Source organism: Pleurodeles waltl, chromosome 1_2, assembly GCF_031143425.1.
Source record: "Pleurodeles waltl isolate 20211129_DDA chromosome 1_2, aPleWal1.hap1.20221129, whole genome shotgun sequence".
NCBI lineage: Eukaryota > Metazoa > Chordata > Amphibia > Caudata > Salamandridae > Pleurodeles > Pleurodeles waltl.
Genome location: NC_090437.1, coordinates 1,282,666,584 through 1,282,685,704, shown reverse-complemented (window position 1 = coordinate 1,282,685,704; position 19,121 = coordinate 1,282,666,584). Strand labels below are relative to the sequence as shown.

The 19,121-nt window shown below is 44.6% G+C and overlaps 1 protein-coding gene across 2 annotated transcripts in view; it reads left to right on the top strand.

Moving 5' to 3' along the window:
• SLC4A11 (solute carrier family 4 member 11) overlaps positions 1-19,121 on the top strand; it is a 759,568-nt gene that overhangs the window by 235,489 nt on the left and 504,958 nt on the right. For both annotated transcript variants that reach the window (XM_069204998.1, XM_069204991.1), the window contains exon 5: positions 1,862-2,093. In XM_069204998.1, the coding sequence (XP_069061099.1) occupies positions 1,862-2,093 (232 nt within the window). The remainder of the gene's footprint in view (positions 1-1,861; positions 2,094-19,121) is intronic.

Genomic DNA, 19,121 nt, shown 5'->3' with positions numbered 1-19,121 from the left:
AAGTGGGTTGAAACCAAAAAACGGGATCAATGAACTACCACTTAGAAAAATACAAAACTGTAGTGAAATGTGGCTTTTAAAAAAAAATAAAAAAAAATTCACAACTCTGACTGTTAGTTGGAATGATAGATGATATATAATTGTGCCAAGTGACAGACTTGAATAATTGTGATGTGAATGCCTTACAGTTCAGGCAGGCTCGGGTGAAGAGCTGGTGCACGTTAACATACGTAACCGATATGTTACTATACATGCTTAGCTAACGTCTCCAGAACCCAGGTGTTCGCCTTTGCTTGGATTTTGTGGAAAGTGTTGGAAGGTAAAATCTATTGCATATTGTAACTGCTTGTCGTGTAGTGCTGCTTCTAGTTCTAAGCATACACACCAGTGACAAACTGCAAGAAAGCATGCATTTATTTACCTGCTGCTACATTTCTTCCAGGTGAGACAGGCAAAGTATTTTGTGGTTACAATTGTGATACTGAAGATGGCCTCAGTAGGTGGAGTATAGCTGTTCCCATCCCTTTGGTCAAATATTGGCCAAAAATGATGTGAATTTGCTATGGCAGTGAGCTTTCAATGGTATTGGGGTTGTCAGCAGGGATTAAATCAAGGCATGTGAATTTGTGAAAAAGATGTAAGTTCCTGTTTCTTGCACTTCGTAGTTAAATTTACATATTTTCGTTAAATACTTAAAGATGGGCGAAAATGTCAACTGATCTGTGGCGTGTAACTTTATGTAATTTAAAGTATTGCAACTCCTGTATATGCAAAATCTTTTTATTTTTATTTTGTCCAAATTACCTGAACATTTTCGCTGTAAAGAAATGTACTTCTGTAACTTTATTTTTAAATTGACATATAGCAAGTCTAAGTTAAGATCTGGTTTACACTATCTACAAATATCAGGTGAAATATTGTACAAAGTTCGCCATAATTAATAATTTGTCGCTCCAGGTGTTATTTGCTGCACTTGTTAATTTGATATGTTTATATCTGCATATTCATTGCCGCTGTGTTTTTTAATAATCCATCAATTTAGAGTGGAAAGTGAGGTGACCGCATTTCATGTAAATGTGAAGGGTTTTGGTCGAGCATGTTGTAATCTGTCTCCGGGCTTCTAACCACGCCCATGTCACTGCACTCGCTCATTAGTTTGTGGGTTTACCTTTAAAAAATCTATTAATTCCATTTGTGAAAGGCATGCTTACGTCATACCTTTTCCGTGTTTAGCCCTCCTGGAGCGCAACGGTAAACTACTGAAAACATAGGAGGCTCTGTTTTCAACTGTTTTCCGGATTTCTTTCTTTTGATTTCCTGTGCAGCGCGATCTCGGTGGGCAGAAGTTGAGCGCTGTGCATGACATCGATCCTGTTACATGGTTAATTGAACTTTTGCCGATAAATTTCACTGCATGCGCATTTCTGTTAACTTTTCTCTCTCATATTCATGCTCATGGCAACCATCGGCTCTCGTGTGAAAGTGTTTTACTTTTCATTATTGCAAATGCTTGTTTTGAACCCACTGAAGGATTTCTTTAGAAAGTCATAGAACATTTCGACCACAAACATGGATTTAGCTTTTAAAAGCTGCTAACAGTTCGAGTAAAATGTGAGTGACACGTTAGCTGACAACGAGATCGTTAAAAATCTAAATATGGTGTTGATTTGTAGTTTAGCAGATGTGACATGGATTAAAAATAGGCTATAATGGTGGTTCCAGCTGTTCTAGTGTTTTAAAAACTAATAGGAGATGACGATTTATTTCAATTTGAAGGGATGAAAGGAATATTTTCCAGTGTTTTGCTTGCCCGATATTTTATCGGTACTCTGTTAATAATACTGTTCCGTTTCGCGTGCAGTATCTAAAATTAAAGAATTTTGAAGAAGAGGTACGAGCACACCGTGACCTGGACGGGTTCCTAGCAAGAGCCAGTATCATTCTCGATGAGACTGCAACCTCCCTGGATGACATCCTAAGAGAAATGCTGAAACACTTTGCTGAAGACTCCGATAATACAGAGCCAAGTTGCAACTTTGACAAAATCATGAGCACTTTATTCACTGATTCAGGGACAGCGAGAGAAGGGAAAGGTATGTTTTTCAACTGTTAATCAGATTAAAATGTATCCACCTCCGTTTTCACTAAAACATTACAGGTTGGAATTCCAGGAGGCGACTCGCCCATTATGCTGTGTGCAAATAATTGCCGAGTTTCCTAGTCGTGAAGTGTTTGTGCTAATGCTGGTATAATTTCACAATAAAGGATAAATAGCTAATGCGATCTTTCTGAATATATCTGGAATGGGAACATGGGCTGTAGGACAAGGCCGTCGCCTTTGTTAATGCATAGAAGTACATGGTAGATAAACCCTGTTTTTCAAAATACATTTAAAACAGTTTAAAACTTGGCGATCCAAGAGTGAGCTGCTTCACAAACTTAGATTGCTCATGTATTATTCTTAGTTATGTGTAGCCTGATGTGGAAGAGAATAAAACTTAGTCAGAATCGGACATTATGTAGTTTCGTATAAATAATTTCTACGATAATTTGTGTAACATAAAGGTCGATCCTCTGCAGCGTCTTGAAAATATGCAGCTATTGTATCCTAATGTTTTGTGTTTTATTGCTCTTGAAAGTAGAATATATTAGTAATATTTACAATTTGGAGAAGTGATAGTGGTTGAATTGTCAAAGATCGTCCATTGCTGGGTCAAGTGCAAAATGCTGTATTCAAATGGAGGTTGCTAAGATAGCAAGATATACAACTCGACTAATCCTATTTTAACACAGCATTTAGGTTCTTTTTTGGTTTCATTGCATGGCACAATGAAAGGCTAATACACAATAAATTGCAAAAATTGAATGAAGAGATTTTTTGTTTTGAGCGGCTTACCTTGGAAGATTGAACACCTTTGTGATGCATCGTCACACCATATACAAAACGCTGTTTTTCCCAAAATAGCTCTTCTCTTTTAAAAGGCAAGGGTACTCAGTTATTACTACAGTAGCCTGAGTGTAATCTGAAAGTTTTCTGATTTCAATTACAGGTTCATAATCCCACACTTTCCATGAAAGATAAAAAGTGACTCAATATTCTTTACGTTTTAAATCCAGAAAAGCTTGGTTTGTACCTGGTTCTAAGCTGCATTGTACCCAAGTTGTCTCCTAGTCCTATGGCGAATCTTTGGTTTTATTTGATCATTGTTATTCTGATTGTCTTCTCTCCCCAGTACTTATGAAATACCAGCCCATACTCTTACTCAGCACACCCCACCCATACTGCTTTATTTTACCCTTTATGCTGCTTAAACTCAACCCTTGCCTTAAAAACAAACTCCACCAGTCGCAAATTCTGTTACTTTATAAACCTCACCGCTTCAGCACATCTGTATACTTGGTAAGCGTGTAGCGGGTTAAAAGTACTGGGAGGATTAAGGAGAAATCGTAGTAATTAAGATTACCAGCAAGCAACCCAAAGATTACCAACTCACCCCCTTCCTCGTCCCATTCCTTACTTTTGAAGATGTACCAAGCAGCCTACCTTATCACAAAAAAGTTATCAAAAACCCACACATGGACTAATTCACGCAATAAATATTTATTCCGACATTTCTCCTCACCGACCTATACCATGCAAAATGTATTTGACCAGCTTTTGACAAGATGTGTTCCAAAAAACATATCTGAGCTGTTATGTATATTCAACTGATAATGAAATACAAAGATCAGCAGAGTTTCTAAAGTCACTGCTTTGTAAATATCTTTAATAGAAACACCTATCCACTCTGCGCAGGAGGCAGCCATGCCTCCAGTTCATCCGACTTGGAGTGAATCCTCATATCCAGTTTTGCTGACGTATTAAAATGAAATACAGTAATTCTAGTTTTAATCCAATGACCTAAAGTGAAAAGAGAAGCTTTATAACTCCTCTTAGCTAGTCTCACAAAAATTACTTTTCCATATCTACAGACATCCTCAAATATAATTTTACTGCCCTGGCAACTTCCAAAAAATGTAGCTGAGCCTCTTGACCTGATAAAGGATTAGAACATGAGTGGTAAAATCATCTCCTAATTGTGATGAAAGGCAATGTTATGTTGAGGCAATTTTAAAGCCATACGATCTTCAAAGATTCTTGAATAGGAATTCTGGCAACTCATCTTCTCCATGAGAGCTGTATGGCTATCTCCAGACTGAGGATAACTGAGTGGTGGTGAGAGGAAAGTATATTAAAAAAAAAAAAAACACTATCTCCATGCTCGGATTTAATTGTTTCTCTCTGTTCCGCAGTTGCAACTAGATCAGCCAGTGTCTAGTGATGAGGGTTTTAGACCATTTCTCCAGCACTGGATCTTTTGTATGTTCACATACTTGAAATGTTATCTGTCAGGCTGGGAATCTTCAGTAACTTTAAATAGCTGTAACAATGTTAACATGGCTGTGGGCCTAAGCAACAGTTACATCTAGTGGCACATAATGTTCATTTGAAACAACCTCAAAATCGGACAATGGGGTGGAAGTGTTGAGCTCTTCTTCCCATGGAAGGCACCATAGCTCAGATTTCTACTGCACATCGTGTGTGAGGGAGTACTCGAGAAGAGCTCTCTCCTAACTTTTTGCTGTCCTTATTGTGATACAGAACTACCCAGCTCTATCTTAAACTTTCATGTTTTGCAAGTTCTTTTTGGCATGATTTTGTGAGAAATCTCTGTTTTGTTCTGCATCATTACTCACTGTCTTCCTAACGTATAGAGAGTAAAATTACTTTTTAAATCCTGATCTGCCTATGGTCAGAAAAAGATATGTAGTGATGACTTACATGAGCAGTGCACTTAGTGTCTTTATCCAGCACACAAGGATTCACACTACAACATTTATAAAACTTTTGTTTTTATGGACTCTGAAAAATAGTGATGGAGATTAACCCCCTATATAATGGAAAGTAATGAATATCCTCCTACAGGGTATGCCCCACTCATCTGGGGATGAGTCTGTTAAAAGCATTCCACCATGAACTTCCATAGTTTCCAGTGCTGGACTCCTAAAGTGCCTGTAGCCACCTTCTAAAAAAAAAAGAAAGTTTTTTTCTTCAGAAAAACACTCCATTCAGGACAACTCCACCCGTCTCAAAATCCTGCTCAGAAATTGAGCTCCCTTGATGTTCTGACTGAACTCCAGTCACGGCATCACACTTCTATGACCTCATCACCAATGGTTAAGAAAAAACACCACTGTTGACACTCTCATTGTCACCTATGGGAAAGATCTCATTAACATCTATGAAGAGACTGCCTGGACCCCTGCCCTCAGCGACAGTCAAGAGAGCACCTTTTAGGCCCCATCGTTTCTGACTATACCAAGGATGTCTCATGCTTGTTGCTATACAGACTGAGGTTATGCAAATACCTGTTGCATTTTTGACAGCATTACAACTGATAGACGCCTTTCAAAAAGAATGCGCTCAGAAGCTTTCTGGACAACCTATATCCGCCCCACTGCCTCCACAGTCTCCATTCCTTCCTCTGCTACCAACACCTCCATCCCTTCATCTGACAGACAAGCTTCCAAGCAAAGATACTGGATATAGTTGGAAAACATGTTGATGTACTGCAGATTATTAAATTAGATACGGATACAGCAAAATCCACAGGTGCCCTCAAGTATTGTCGCCCTGGCTTAACACATTTTCATGTCTCGCAAAGATCCCATGCCTCTCTAGGCAGCTAAAATCAATACAGAGGTCAAGACTGACCATATTATCCGCCAGCTAAAACAACCAGGACTATAGATCCAACAGAAACCAAAAACAAGCATATGGTGCAGCATATGGTTGAATGAGGAATACCTTGCAAATGTGCTACCAAAGTAACTAAAAATGAGCTTGACTCCAAGCAATTGCAACCCCCTCTCCAAAGCAACCCCACCTAAACAAATAGGGTGAAGACTGTCCCTCTTTTATTTTTTTAGACACAACCCCTTGGGTCCTATGCACGCTGCGCCACTGGATTCAAGCTAACCTTGCTGGTGAAGGGTGATACCCTGATACCTGTCTCAGGATGCTTGTTTCTGGTCCAGGGAGGACCTGGCTTGGCAATTCGGGCTGGACTGTTCCCATGGGGAGCAGGGTCAAGACTGATTTGTATATGGCTGGGTCCAAACTGGGGTGGTCAAAAAAACAATGGATTAAACCCGGATCTTTGTGACTGGGGGTGAATGTTTGCATTGTTCAGCATTCTGTATTATCTGTTCTTTTTGCTACTAGAAGCACACTTCAGCTTATAACACCTTGACGTAACATATCAAAAAGAATAACTCCTTGTCACCATGAAGCTTAACGTGACTTCATCAACTAAAGCCTACATTGGCTTCCAAGCAGCCTCAACATTTGATCATTAAGTAAATTGCAGACCTTTGCATGTCTTTCAGGTAGCAGGTACCCTGGTGAAAAGGCTAATTGTTTTTCATAGCTGCCTGTCCCTCCCTGGGCTTTACATTGCAAGAAACACACTCATCACTCCAGCCCCCATCACATTTATAAAAAGGCACCTCAAGGGCCACATTAACAGGGATGGTTGTGTTTTTTAACAGTGTGGGAACTGCTTTTGTAAAATTAAAAAAGCATGTGGGTCCCAATATATCCCCTCCACTTTGACCTCTGTTTACATGCAGGTATCCTTCAGGGTGAGTGGGAGGAGGCCAGCAGGTTCATGTTCAGGTGCAGCCGATGGCCCCCCCCCCCCCCCCCATACACCAAACCAGGACCTATTTAATGGAGGCTACAGCGCAGTTGTGCAGCAGACATGCACACTGGGTGTGCTGCTGGCACACTGAAGGCGTGCTAGTGACGAGCCTGACTGTGCCCAGGGCCAGGGACTCTGGACTCCCACAGGTACTCAGCCACTGATCTTCGCTCTGTAGACCCTGGTCGAAACAACTGCCTGGCATTGCCCTGCTCCACAGCAGGACCTTTCAACTGTCTCCACTGCTGCTTCACCTCCACGTCAGGATCGAATGCCACCGCAGCATCCCAAACTTTGCCGTCAGCACCAACCAAGACCACATAGCTCAGTTGCATCCTACTCAACATCAGATCCCACTGCAAGCACACCACTGAAATCTGGGACACCATCTACACCTTCGCCTGATGTAATCTTCATAACTGAAATCCTGCTTCAGCGCCAGACATAGCCACAGCAACACCCACCAGATACATGATGAAACACTATACCAACAAGCACAGAGTCTGCATCGCCATCATACACAAGGAGTTGATCACCCGCACAATCACAGATGACCAGGCCATGTCAATCATGGAACACATGAACTTCCAGCTCCACGCTGACCAGAACACCACCATCAAAGTCACCCTTGCCTACAGACTGCCAGGAACACAGACTGGAATCAGCAACGCCATAGCTGAATTTCACGCCTCCTCACCATAGAATCCGAACCCTATGTCTTCCTGGGAGACCTCAACTTCCTCAGACGATCACACCATCGCCACAGACCTCCTTGAAAGACTGGATATTATCAGCCTTAAGCAGCTAGTCACTGACCGCACACACATAGCAGGACACAAGCTGTAGATGCAATTTTTACTTCTAGCAACAGAATTATGTACACCTACACCTCTGATCTCACCTGGACAGTTCACTCCATTGTATATTTCCCCATCATGAACATGCCTGCTCCATCCCCAACTGCCACAGCGCACCTTTCCACAGCCGGACCAAGGTCTTAGCAACAGCGAACTGACTCCCTTGGTGCCACTTAGCCCAGTTACCCCACCATACTGGACCACGCAGTACAGAACTTCAACGAATGGATCACCTGTGCTGCTGATCTTTTCACTCCCACCAAACCAACCAAAGCACACAGACCATACAAGCAAGACAACTGGTACACCCTGGAACTCAGCTAGATGAAATGCAGATGCAAACAACTTGAGATAAGATGGCGCACCAGTAGGAATGAAATAGACAGAGCCACTTTCAAATCAGCCCTCAAAGACTTCCACCGACAGATCAAAGTGGCAAAGGAGGGAAGGTCCTGACCATACAAATCGATGCTAACTGAGCCAAGGAACTCTTCACCATTGTCAGTTCACCTGCCCTCAGCCACTAAAAACTTAATCCCCGCATCACAGAAGCTCTGTGACACCCTTGCTGATCATTTCTACAACAAAATAACCACCATCTACAAGGACTTTGATGCCCCAGCCTTCAATCAGCCACCACAACCATCTTCCCATTGAAGGCCTGGAAACAGCTCAGCGAAGAGGTCACATCTACCCTTACGAGTTCCATCCACTCTGTAGCACCCCTGACCCATGCCCCACTGTCTCTCAACCTCAGAAGAGACGAGATCAGCCACCAACTCGCCAGCATCAATGCTTTGCTAACCACGGCCACCTTTCCTGATGCCTGGGAGCCTGCCGAGATCAGACCCCTACTCAATAAACCCTCAGCAGACCAACAAACTCCACAACTACTTAACTATCTCGTTGCTCTTTCCCCACCAAAGTCCTGGAGAAGGCTGTCAATCTCCAACTCACTGAAAACCTGGAGAGAAAACACCTACTAGACTGCTCTCAATCAGTTTTCAGAACCAATCCGAGCACTGAGAAAGCTCTGATTGCACCCTACTCAACAGAGGAGAATCTGCTGCCCTTTTCCTGCTTGACTTATCCGCTGCCCTCAGCATGCTTTCCCACCACACACACGCACCCATCTACTGCCTGCACAAGACTGGAGTAATTGATGCGCTCTGGTGGATGGCATCCTTCCTCACATGGTGCACCCAGAATTCCACCTGCCCCCTCACATCGCAAGACGAGCAAAATATCTGCAGCATTCCCCAGGGCTCGTCCCTTAGCCCTACTCTCTTCAACATCTATATGACACCATTTGCTGACACCGTCTGATTGCTTAACCTCAACATTTCCTACACCAGTCAGCTTGTCCTGTGTCACTCTGCTGACGCCACCTCAACCATGACGAATTTCCACTACTGCATGAAGAATGTCTCAGCATGGATGAACAACTGCTTTAAAGATTAACACACTCCTCTTCGGCAAAGACACCGCCCCCTGGAACAATTCCTGGTGGCTGCTGGAGCTCAGCCCCACCCCCATGCTGGTAGACCACGCCCACAACCTGTGCATCATGCTAGTCAGCAAACTCTCCATGAGACATCAGGTCAGTGCCGTTGCCTCTGCCTGCTTCCACACTCTTCGCATTGTCTGAAAATGTTTCAAGTGGCTCCCCATCAACACAGACAGTAATGCATGCACTCATTATCAGCCAGCTTGACTACAGCATTACAGTGTATGCAGGCACCACCACCGAACTCATGCAAAAGTTGCATAACTAGGCCGCCAGACATTCTCGACTTGCCCAAGAGAACTCACATTACCCAACACCTGAAAGAGCTCTACTGGCTCCCAGTCCAGAAAAGATGCCACTTCAATCTCCTCACTCATGCCTACAAAACCCTCCATGACCCAAGACCTGCCTATCTGAACCAGCACCTACACTTCCACTGTCCCCGCAGGAACCTCCGCTTCGCACACCTGGCCCTCACACACGCCGATGCTGAACCGGGAGATGCTCCTTCTTCCATCTCTCTGCTGAGGCCAGGAACGGCCTACTCTGCCCCCCACCAACCCAATTACAAACATACCTCCACACACCCCCAGCCCCCCTCCTCCAAGCCTTCCTTCCACCCCCCCCACCCACTCCTCTGTGCCCTCATCCCAGCACACTCTGTTACACCCCTTATCACTCCGCCGCCTCCACACCCTCCCAGCCCTCTTTGCACCCCCCGTGTGGATGGAAACCATGCTGAAGGTGGTGAAGTTGAGCAGGATGAGGGTGGCTGATTCTCTTCTGAGTATAGCACTCATGTCATATGTGGCTGTTATGAGAACTGTCAGTGCTGTGGTTGAATCTAAAGCCTGGCTGGGTTGCGCCAACTAGGTTGTTTCTCTCCAGGTGTTCGTGAGTTGGAGGTTGACAGCCTTCTCCAGGACTTTCGTAGGGAAGGGGAGCAGCAAGATGGGTCAGTAGTTCTGTAGCTTGTTTGGGTCAGCTGAGGGTTTCTTGAGGAGGGGTCTGATGTCCGCGCGTTTCCAGGCATCAGGAAAGGTACACAATTGCCATACTGGTGCCCTCTTATAAGTCCCTAGTATATGGCACTTAGATACCCAGGGCATTGGGGCGCCAGGGGTTCCCCAAGGGCTGCAGCACGTATCGTGCTACGCATGGGAGCCCATGCAAAATGTCTGCAGGCCTGCCATTGCAGCCTTTCACCACAGGTCACTGCAACTCACCCCTAGGGTAAACCCTCCTAGCCCAGAAGGCAGGGTGCAGGTACCAGTGTGTGAGGACACCCCTGCGTAAGCAGAGGTGCCCCTATGAACTCCAGCTTCATTACACTGGACTTCGTGAGTGCAGGGAAGCCATTTTTACCCGTGTACTAGACACAGGTCACTTACCTGTTTCAAGCTCCATAATGGTAACTCCAAACCTGGGCATATTTGGTATCAAACATGTCAGAATCATAACCCAGTTTTGGTTGTATGATTCCATGCACTCTCGGGGCTCCTTAGAGGACCCCCCCCTCCCCCAGTATAGCTCCTACCAGTCTTCTAGGGTTTTCCAGGCAGCCCGCGCTGCTGCCACCCCTCAGACGGGTTTCTGCTCTCCCCCGCTGCTTGACCAAGCAGGGGAAGGCAGAGCAAAGGATTTTCAATGGGAGAGGGAGGCAACACCCTCTCCCTTGGAAATAGGTGTGCCAAGGCTTGGGAAGGTAGCCACTGGTTTGCTTTGAAGGGCACATTTGGTGCCCTCCTTGCATAAACTGGTTTGAAGCAGTCCAGGGACCCCAGTACCCTGCTCTGGAACTGGACAGAGGAAAGGGGAGTGACCACTCCCCTGTCCATCACCACTCCAGGGGTGGTGCCCAGATCTCCTCCATGTGGCAGCTTGATTCTGCCATCTTGAAACCAAGACGTGCAGAAGTCTCTCGGAGCATCTGAGTGGCTAGGTCAGGCACTTTGGAGATGGTGCAGCTACCAACGCTTGTTTCCTTCTCCAAGGGATCTTGACGCTCCGAGTAGCCCCGACTTCCAGCACTTCATATCGAGCAGTCTCCTCTCTGTTGCTCCAGCAACATGGGACTCCTCTTCAGGTGGGCTGACTGGGCCTCCCTGCACCTTACGGTGCCTGCTGCCAGTGGGTTGCCTGTGGGGGCTGCAAGTGCTTCTGTTGGCTTTTCCAACTGCTGAAGGTCACCCCGGACTCCCCTCCTTGGGTCGAGTCCCCTGAGCCTTGCAGGTCCTCTTCAGCCTTGCAACTCTTCTTTTGCTCCCCGTGAATTTGCCAACGCTTCTTGGTGGTTCTCCTACACGACTAACCATGTGCAACCAGACAACCCACGTGGGACACCATCTGCACTGCTCCAGGGACTTCTCTTCAGCTCTTGGGCTCCACAGCTGGTGGACTTCTCACATCGACCTGGTTCTTCATCCACAGAAGGGTGGGTAGTAGCTCCAGCCCACACTGGACACTCCATCATAAACTAGACTCTGTCCCCTTCTTTTGCAGGTCCTCGTCTTTCAGAATCCACTGTTGGTTTTTTCTAGACTGGTATTGTTTTTGCATAATCCTTTTTCTAAGTCCTCCTTTTAGTCCTTTGGAAGACCAGGTACTTACCTCTGCTCTCCTGGTCGCTGGGGGTCACTCAGCTACTCACCTTTTGGGGGTTCGTAGTTCTTCCTGCTCCCCTCTCACAACAACATATCCTTGGGTGGGGGTCTGTATCTTGCATTCCACTCTTAATATATGGTTTGGTCCTCCCCTAAAAAACTTACTATTTTCACTAAATATTGCCAATGCTTGTTGTTTCTTTCCTAATTTCAGATATGCTATTGTGTATATATCTAGTGTGTTCTTACCCCCATTTTTTTGGGGTGGGGGCTACCTATAAGTAATCTAGTGTTGTGTTACTGTAATAAAGTACCTTTATTTTTGGAACACTGGGGTTTTTTCATGTGACAAGTTACTGTGTTACTATGGTGGTATTGCTTAAGCTTTGCATGTCTCTTAGATAAGTCTAGGCTGCTCATCCACAGCTACCTCTAGAGAGCCCCGGCTTCTTAGACACTGCCTACACTTCACTTAAAGGGGTTGCCTGGACCGGGTATAAGGTGCCAACACTGAGGTTTCCACCACACACCAGGCCTGCTTCTTACACTCTAGGTATGTTTGGTTTGTTTCCCCATATTTCCACTGATTAGAGAGAGTAAAACAAGCACCCCTTTAAGCAGTAAGGACCCACAAAACGGTATTTTCTGCCAAGGCATCATTACTACTTTTATGTCTATCCTTTTCTTTTTTTTGTGGCACAAGTTGTTCTCTACTGAGATTAAACATGACTGACCGTCCTTGCTAAGACATACCATTAATTGTATTTATTAAAAAAGTGTTTTATATATATCTATTACTTGTTTGACCAGGCATACCTGCTATGCACAACCGCATCTCTTATACTTGGTTAGTCCAACAAGGATAGCATGCTTATCACGCTTCCACCATATGCATACTTCTGAAGGCCACAGCACTGTTAAAATGCAACTCATCCCAAGCTTTACGGCAACGTAGTAGTCGGTCCAGGCAAGCACCATAGAGAACATACTACTGGTTGCAAGCTGGCATTGTTTACTGAGAAGGTCCTGCTTTTGACAAACGTGGTGCAGAGCGATATTGATCTACCATAAGCATAGGCCAAAGTACTGATGCTACCTCTTTATGTAACCAACTGTCTCAGCACTATGGATTCCACAAAAAATAACAGTAATATAATAACGATGGGCCACAGCACTGTTTATCCTTTAAGATTCCTTTAATGATTTGCCCCCATGAAGCAAGTCAAGTTGAACAGAAAGTTGAAACCATAGTGTGCACAGACGAAACACAGGGGTTGTGATTGGTGGAGGAGCAGTTTCTATGAGGTGATTGACTTTAAGCTGCACAGAAATTAAATTGGACATCTTGGACTGCAGTGTGCTTATTAAGTGGGTGGGTTAGTAAGTGGGTTGTACATCAACAGCCAAATTATTTGGGGGCGATAATTCCAGATCATTTTATTTAGATGGGTCCATTCTAATCATGGAGATGCTGAGACCTTGATTGTTAAAGGCGAGGAAATACGGTAACCAAGTACTGGCTTTATTCGCACTTGCAGAACTCTGCGGGCATCCATCTTCAGCTAATCCCAAGATGTTACTCTCCTGGCTTTCCGGAACTTTCTACTTTATATGTCAAAGAAAACGTGCACACAAAACACACACTAATGCAGACCCACGAGACACAGCTCAGCACATCATAAGCAAAACATACGAAGACATAACACACCCTCCCTTCCAAACATTACTCAGCCATGAAAGAACTCTCCCTCAGCAACAACGTATTGTGATTTCCAAAAACGAGATTCCCTTGTATGATTGTACTGGCACATGCGCCAGTCTGGAAAATTTCCATTTCATTTTCCTTTAGTTTGCCTATTTCTTTTTCAAAGTTTTATCCTTGCTGTTGTTCTTGGACCTTCTACTCTTATTGCATGACTTTTTAAACTGTAGCTTGGCAACTGATCTGGATACCTCAATTACTTTCTCAGGTTTACGGAATTCGTATCTCCTGATTTTCATGCAATCTGGCAAATTAACTCTAACCTCATAACCCACTGCTACCTTTGTTCCCTTCACACACTTCTTTTCACCTTACTGCACTTACTTTTCTTTGGTACCGCCCTTGAATTTATCTTGATCTTTATAGCCGTACACATCTGACAAACCTCCTACCTCAGTTTCATCCACTCAGGAACGAGTCCAGAATAGTCTTTTCATCCCTCAGTGCATAGAAGGGACTAATTAAAGTAGAAGAGTGCAGCACTTTTCAGTACACCAGCAACATTTATCTCATGTGTTAAATATCTGATTTACTTCTCCTGGCCATACTTATGCAATACCCACCAGCCTTTTGGACCACCCCACCAAAACATGCCACTTTTGATAATATAGACTGCATGTTTTCTGTTATCCATACTTCCGGAAAAAATGCTTCATTTAATGTGACATAAGCTGCACCTGATTGTTAGATATCAAGACTATCATTAAAACAGTTTCTTCTTTGCTTCTGCTGCAGATTAGTTCATCCTACTTCATACCAAATATTAATTTCTGACTAAAAAGGCATACTTGTAATTTCTTAGGCCCTTGAATGGTCCCAAAAGTCCATTACCACTTTCTCCCACACCTGTTCTGGTACATCCGTACTCTCCCTTGCCTTCAACTACACAATCAAGACACTGACTACATTTTACTTCGAAATCTTTTCTCATAACTGGTTATCCCTGACAGACCTTTATGATCTGCCTCTTACAACTTGCATCTCAGTACACTGGGTGGTGCTGGTTACACCGCCTGACACAGCAACACATTCTGTAATAAAAGCTCTGGACTATTTTTGCCAAAACAATAAAATTCAGAAATATTTCTTCTTGGGTCACTGAAATGGTTTAGGTCTTGCCTTTTTGTGACAACCGATCACGTTTCTTTAATCCACGTCTCCGCATACTATTGTTGCGACACTATAGCATAATATTCCATTTCTTCCATGGGCCCCTCTTTTCTGTTAGTACCCGAATCTACCGCACGTTTTCACATGAAATCTGTCTGTTTTTGCCTCCAGACGCATACTCATTGAAATTGTATTCAAGCAATATAATTCTTAGACTCCTCTAGCGGTAGTTTTTGAAGATGATTGGCTCTACTTAAAATGATTTAAAAGAGGTTTATGATCGGTGCATAATGTGAATTTTCTGCCACAGATATAATTCCTAAATCAGTTGACTGCCCATACGCTTTTCAACCGCTTTTTCATTTACTGAAAGATCCCTCAATATCTCTTGGAGAAAACGCTACTGTAGATTCACGACCTAATCCATTCTTTAGCATCTCTCCTCCGCCCTTGTCAGTTGCATCCACTGCAATGCCCAACTTCTGTGAGCCCTATGTAATGAGTATAGGGGTATCACTTAGCTTCTTCCTCTTCCACCTAAGGCAATTTCTAGTTCCTTACCCCAACTACTACATATTTTCCTCTTTATAGCCCAGTAAGAGTAATTGTGAATAAACTTTGAGTAACATTCTAAAAATACTACAAAATACAGTATTTATTCTTTACATATAGACATCTACACACAATCAGTTTTTAATAAAAGTTTTTGGTTTGGTACCCTCAGGTGACAACACACAATCTAAGTATTCCAATTGTTCTGCAAAAATGTATTTTATTTTCTCAGCCTTAGACCACTATTTCATAAAATTAATGGAGAGCTTCTCTCGCTATATTATGCTATTGGCTATCCCTGCCATACACAAGGATATTATCCTGAAAAAAGGTTCCTTTCACACTTACCAAAAAGTTGGGCACTGTAGGAAAGTACCATCTTGCCTGGCATGTTACCCCCATATTTCACTGTATATATGTTTGTCTGTGTGTCACTGGGACCCTGCCAGGCAGGGCCCCAGTGCTCATAAGTATGTGCCCTGTATGTGTTCCCTGTGTGATGCCTAACTGTCTCACTGAGGCTCTGCTAACCAGAACCTCAGTGGTTATGCTCTCTCTGCTTTCCAAATTTGTCAGTAACAGGCTAGTGACTGAATTTACCAATTCACATTGGCATACTGGTATACCCATATAATTCCCTTGTATATGGTACTGAGGTACCCAGGGTATTGGGGTTCCAGGAGATCCCTATGGGCTGCAGCAGTTCTTTTGCCACCCATAGGGAGCTCTGACAATTACACAGGCCTGCCACTGCAGCCTGCGTGAAATAACGTCCACGTTATTTCACAGCCATTTACCACTGCACATAAGTAACTTATAAGTCACCTATATGTCTAACCTTCACTTAGTGAAGGTTGGGTGCCAAGTTACTTAGTGTGTGGGCACCCTGGCACTAGCCAAGGTGGCCCCACATCGTTCAGGGCAAATTCCCCGGACTTTGAGAGTGCGGGGACACCATTACACGCGTGCACTATACATAGGTCACTACCTATGTATAGCGTCACAATGGTAACTCCGAACATGGCCATGTAACATGTCTAAGATCATGGAATTGGCAGCCCTGGCCCAGGAAGGCAGAACAAAGGATTTCCTTTGAGAGAGGGTGTTACACCCTCTCCCTTTGGAAATAGGTGTGAAGGGCTGGGGAGGAGTAGCCTCCCCCAGCCTCTGGAAATGCTTTGATGGGCACAGATGGTGCCCATCTCTGCATAAGCCAGTCTACACCGGTTCAGGGATCCCCCAGCCCTGCTATGGCGCGAAACTGGACAAAGGAAAGGGGAGTGACCACTCCCCTGACCAGTACCTCCCTGGGGAGGTGCCCAGAGCTCCTTCAGTGTGTCCCAGACCTCTGCCATCTTGGAAACAGAGGTGTTGGGGGCACACTGGACTGCTCTGAGTGGCCAGTGCCAGCAGGTGACGTCAGAGGCTCCTTCTGATCGGCTCTTACCTCTCTTGGTAGTCAATCCTCCTAACTTGGTAGCCAAACATCCTTTTCTGGCTATTTAGGGTCTCTGCTTTGGGAAATTCTTCAGATAACGAATGCAAGAGCTCACCAGAGTTCCTCTGCATCTCCCTCTTCACCTTCTACCAAGGATCGACCGCTCACTGCTCCAGGATGCCTGCAAAACTGCAACAAAGTAGCAAGACGACTACCAGCAACATTGTAGCGCCTAATCCTGCCGGCTTTCTCGACTGTTTTCCTGGTGGTGCATGCTCTGGGGGTAGCCTGCCTTCACCCTGCACCAGAAGCTCCGAAGAAATCTCCAGTGGGTCAACGGAATCTTCCCCCTGCTAACGTAGGCACCAAAAGACTGCAACACTGGTCCTCTTGGTCCCCTCTCATCCCGACGAGCGTGGTCTCTGGAGCACAGCAACTCTGTCCAAGTGACTCCCACAGTCCAGTGACTCTTCAGTCCAAGTTTGGTGGAGGTAAGTCCTTGCCTCCCCACGCTAGACTGCAAAGCTGTGTACCACGTGATGTGCAGCTGCTCCGGCTCCTGTGCACTCTTCCAGGATTTCCTTCGTGCACAGCCAAGCCTGGGTCCCCAAAACTCTAACCTGCAGTGCACAACCTTCTGAGTAGTCCTCCGGCGTTGTGGGACTCCCTTTTCTGACTTCGGGTGGACTCCGGTTCACTCTTCTTCTATGTGCCTGTTGGGGTACTTCTGCGGGTGCTGCCTGCTTCTGTGAGGGCTTTGAGTTACTGAACTCCGCCTCGGTCTCCTCCTCCAAAAGGCGACATCTTGGTCCTCAGCAGCACCCAAAAACCTCTACCGCAACGCTTGCAAGGCTTGTTTGCTGGTCTTTCTGCGTGGGAACACCTCTGCAAGCTTCATCGCGACGTGGGACATCAGTCTTCCAAAGGAGAAGTTCCTAGTCCTCTTTCTTGCAGAACTCCAAGCTTCTTCCAACCGGTGGCAGCTTCCTTGCACCTTCAGCTGGGGTTTCCTGGGCTCCTGCCCCCCCGGACACTGTCGCGACTATTGGACTTGGTCCCCTTGTCTTACAGGTACTCAGGTCCGGAAATCCGTTGTCAGTGCACTGCTGGTGTTTGTTCTTCCTGCAGAATCCCCCTATCACGACTTCTGTGCTCTCTGGGGGTAGTAGGTGTACTTTACTCCTACTTTTCAGGGTCTTGGGGTGGGGTATTTTTCTAACCCTCACTGTTTTCTTACAGTCCCAGCGACCCTCTACAAGCTCACATAGGTTTGGGGGTCCATTCGTGGTTCGCATTCCACTTTTGGAGTATATGGTTTGTGTTGCCCCTATACCTATGTTCTCCTATTGCAATCTATTGTAATTCTACACTGTTTGCATTACTTTTCTTACTCTTACTTATCTGATTTGGGTCTGTGTACATATAACTTGTGTATATTACTTACCTTCTTACTGAGGGTACTCACTGAGATACTTTTGGCATATTGTCATAAAAATAAAGTACCTTTATTTTTAGTAACTGTGTATGGTGTTTTCTTATGATATTGTGCATATGACATAAGTGGTATAGTAGGCGCTTTACATGTCTCCTAGTTCAGCCTAAGCTGCTTTGCCATAGCTACCTTTTATCAGCCTAAGCTGCTAGAAACACCTCTTCTACACTAATAAGGGATAACTGGACCTGGCACAAGGTGTAACTACCTCTGGTACCCACTACAAGCCAGGCCAACCTCCTACAGGCACAACCCACTGAAAAATTACAGGCACTGGTCCAGAAGATATTCTACTCGAACAGCCAAAGAACGAGATGCTTCTGCAAGGGAATTTGATGATAAGCAGATGTGAAAGCCAACTTTGAAATGAAATTCACCCCTTTAACCATTGATAGCATAGCCTCTGTTCTAGGCAGAAGATGACTATCCACCCAGATCTCTTTATTCAAGCTTCTTAAATCAACACATGCACATTCTCATTTGATTTTCTTTTCTTTTCTTTGTCAATGCTATGGATGAAAACCGTAGCAAAGATTCTACCAGCTTCATCACTTTTTTTCCTGCACATTGTCTCCGAATATTGACCTAGATTCTGCCTTGTACTCGAAGGAACTGCTCTCAATTTGTCTGAGTGGCACAACTCCTTCGTTTAGGCTGATTGTGTATGCATACCCTTTAAATCAACGAAGTTCTTAATTGAACAAATTGGTCCAATCATGCAACACATTCTCCACAGCCTATGTAACATGAGTATCCTGACTCATGACAATACTTATGATCTTTCTAGGCTCATTCATAGAAGACCCAGCATTATCTTCTGCTCTGGACTCTTTCACACAAATTTCATCAATTCTCTCTTCACAAATGTACGACTTTGCCTGGTCTTAACACCCTATCTAACATACTTTGGTGCGTTAGACCCATTATGTCCAGACTGTAGCCTGTTGCATAAACCTTGCCTTTGATACATTTTTGCATGTATTCAATGTTCGTTCAAAAGTAACAATCTAAATCAAACTGCTGTTTTGTTTCTGCTGAGGATATTAAATCAGATGGT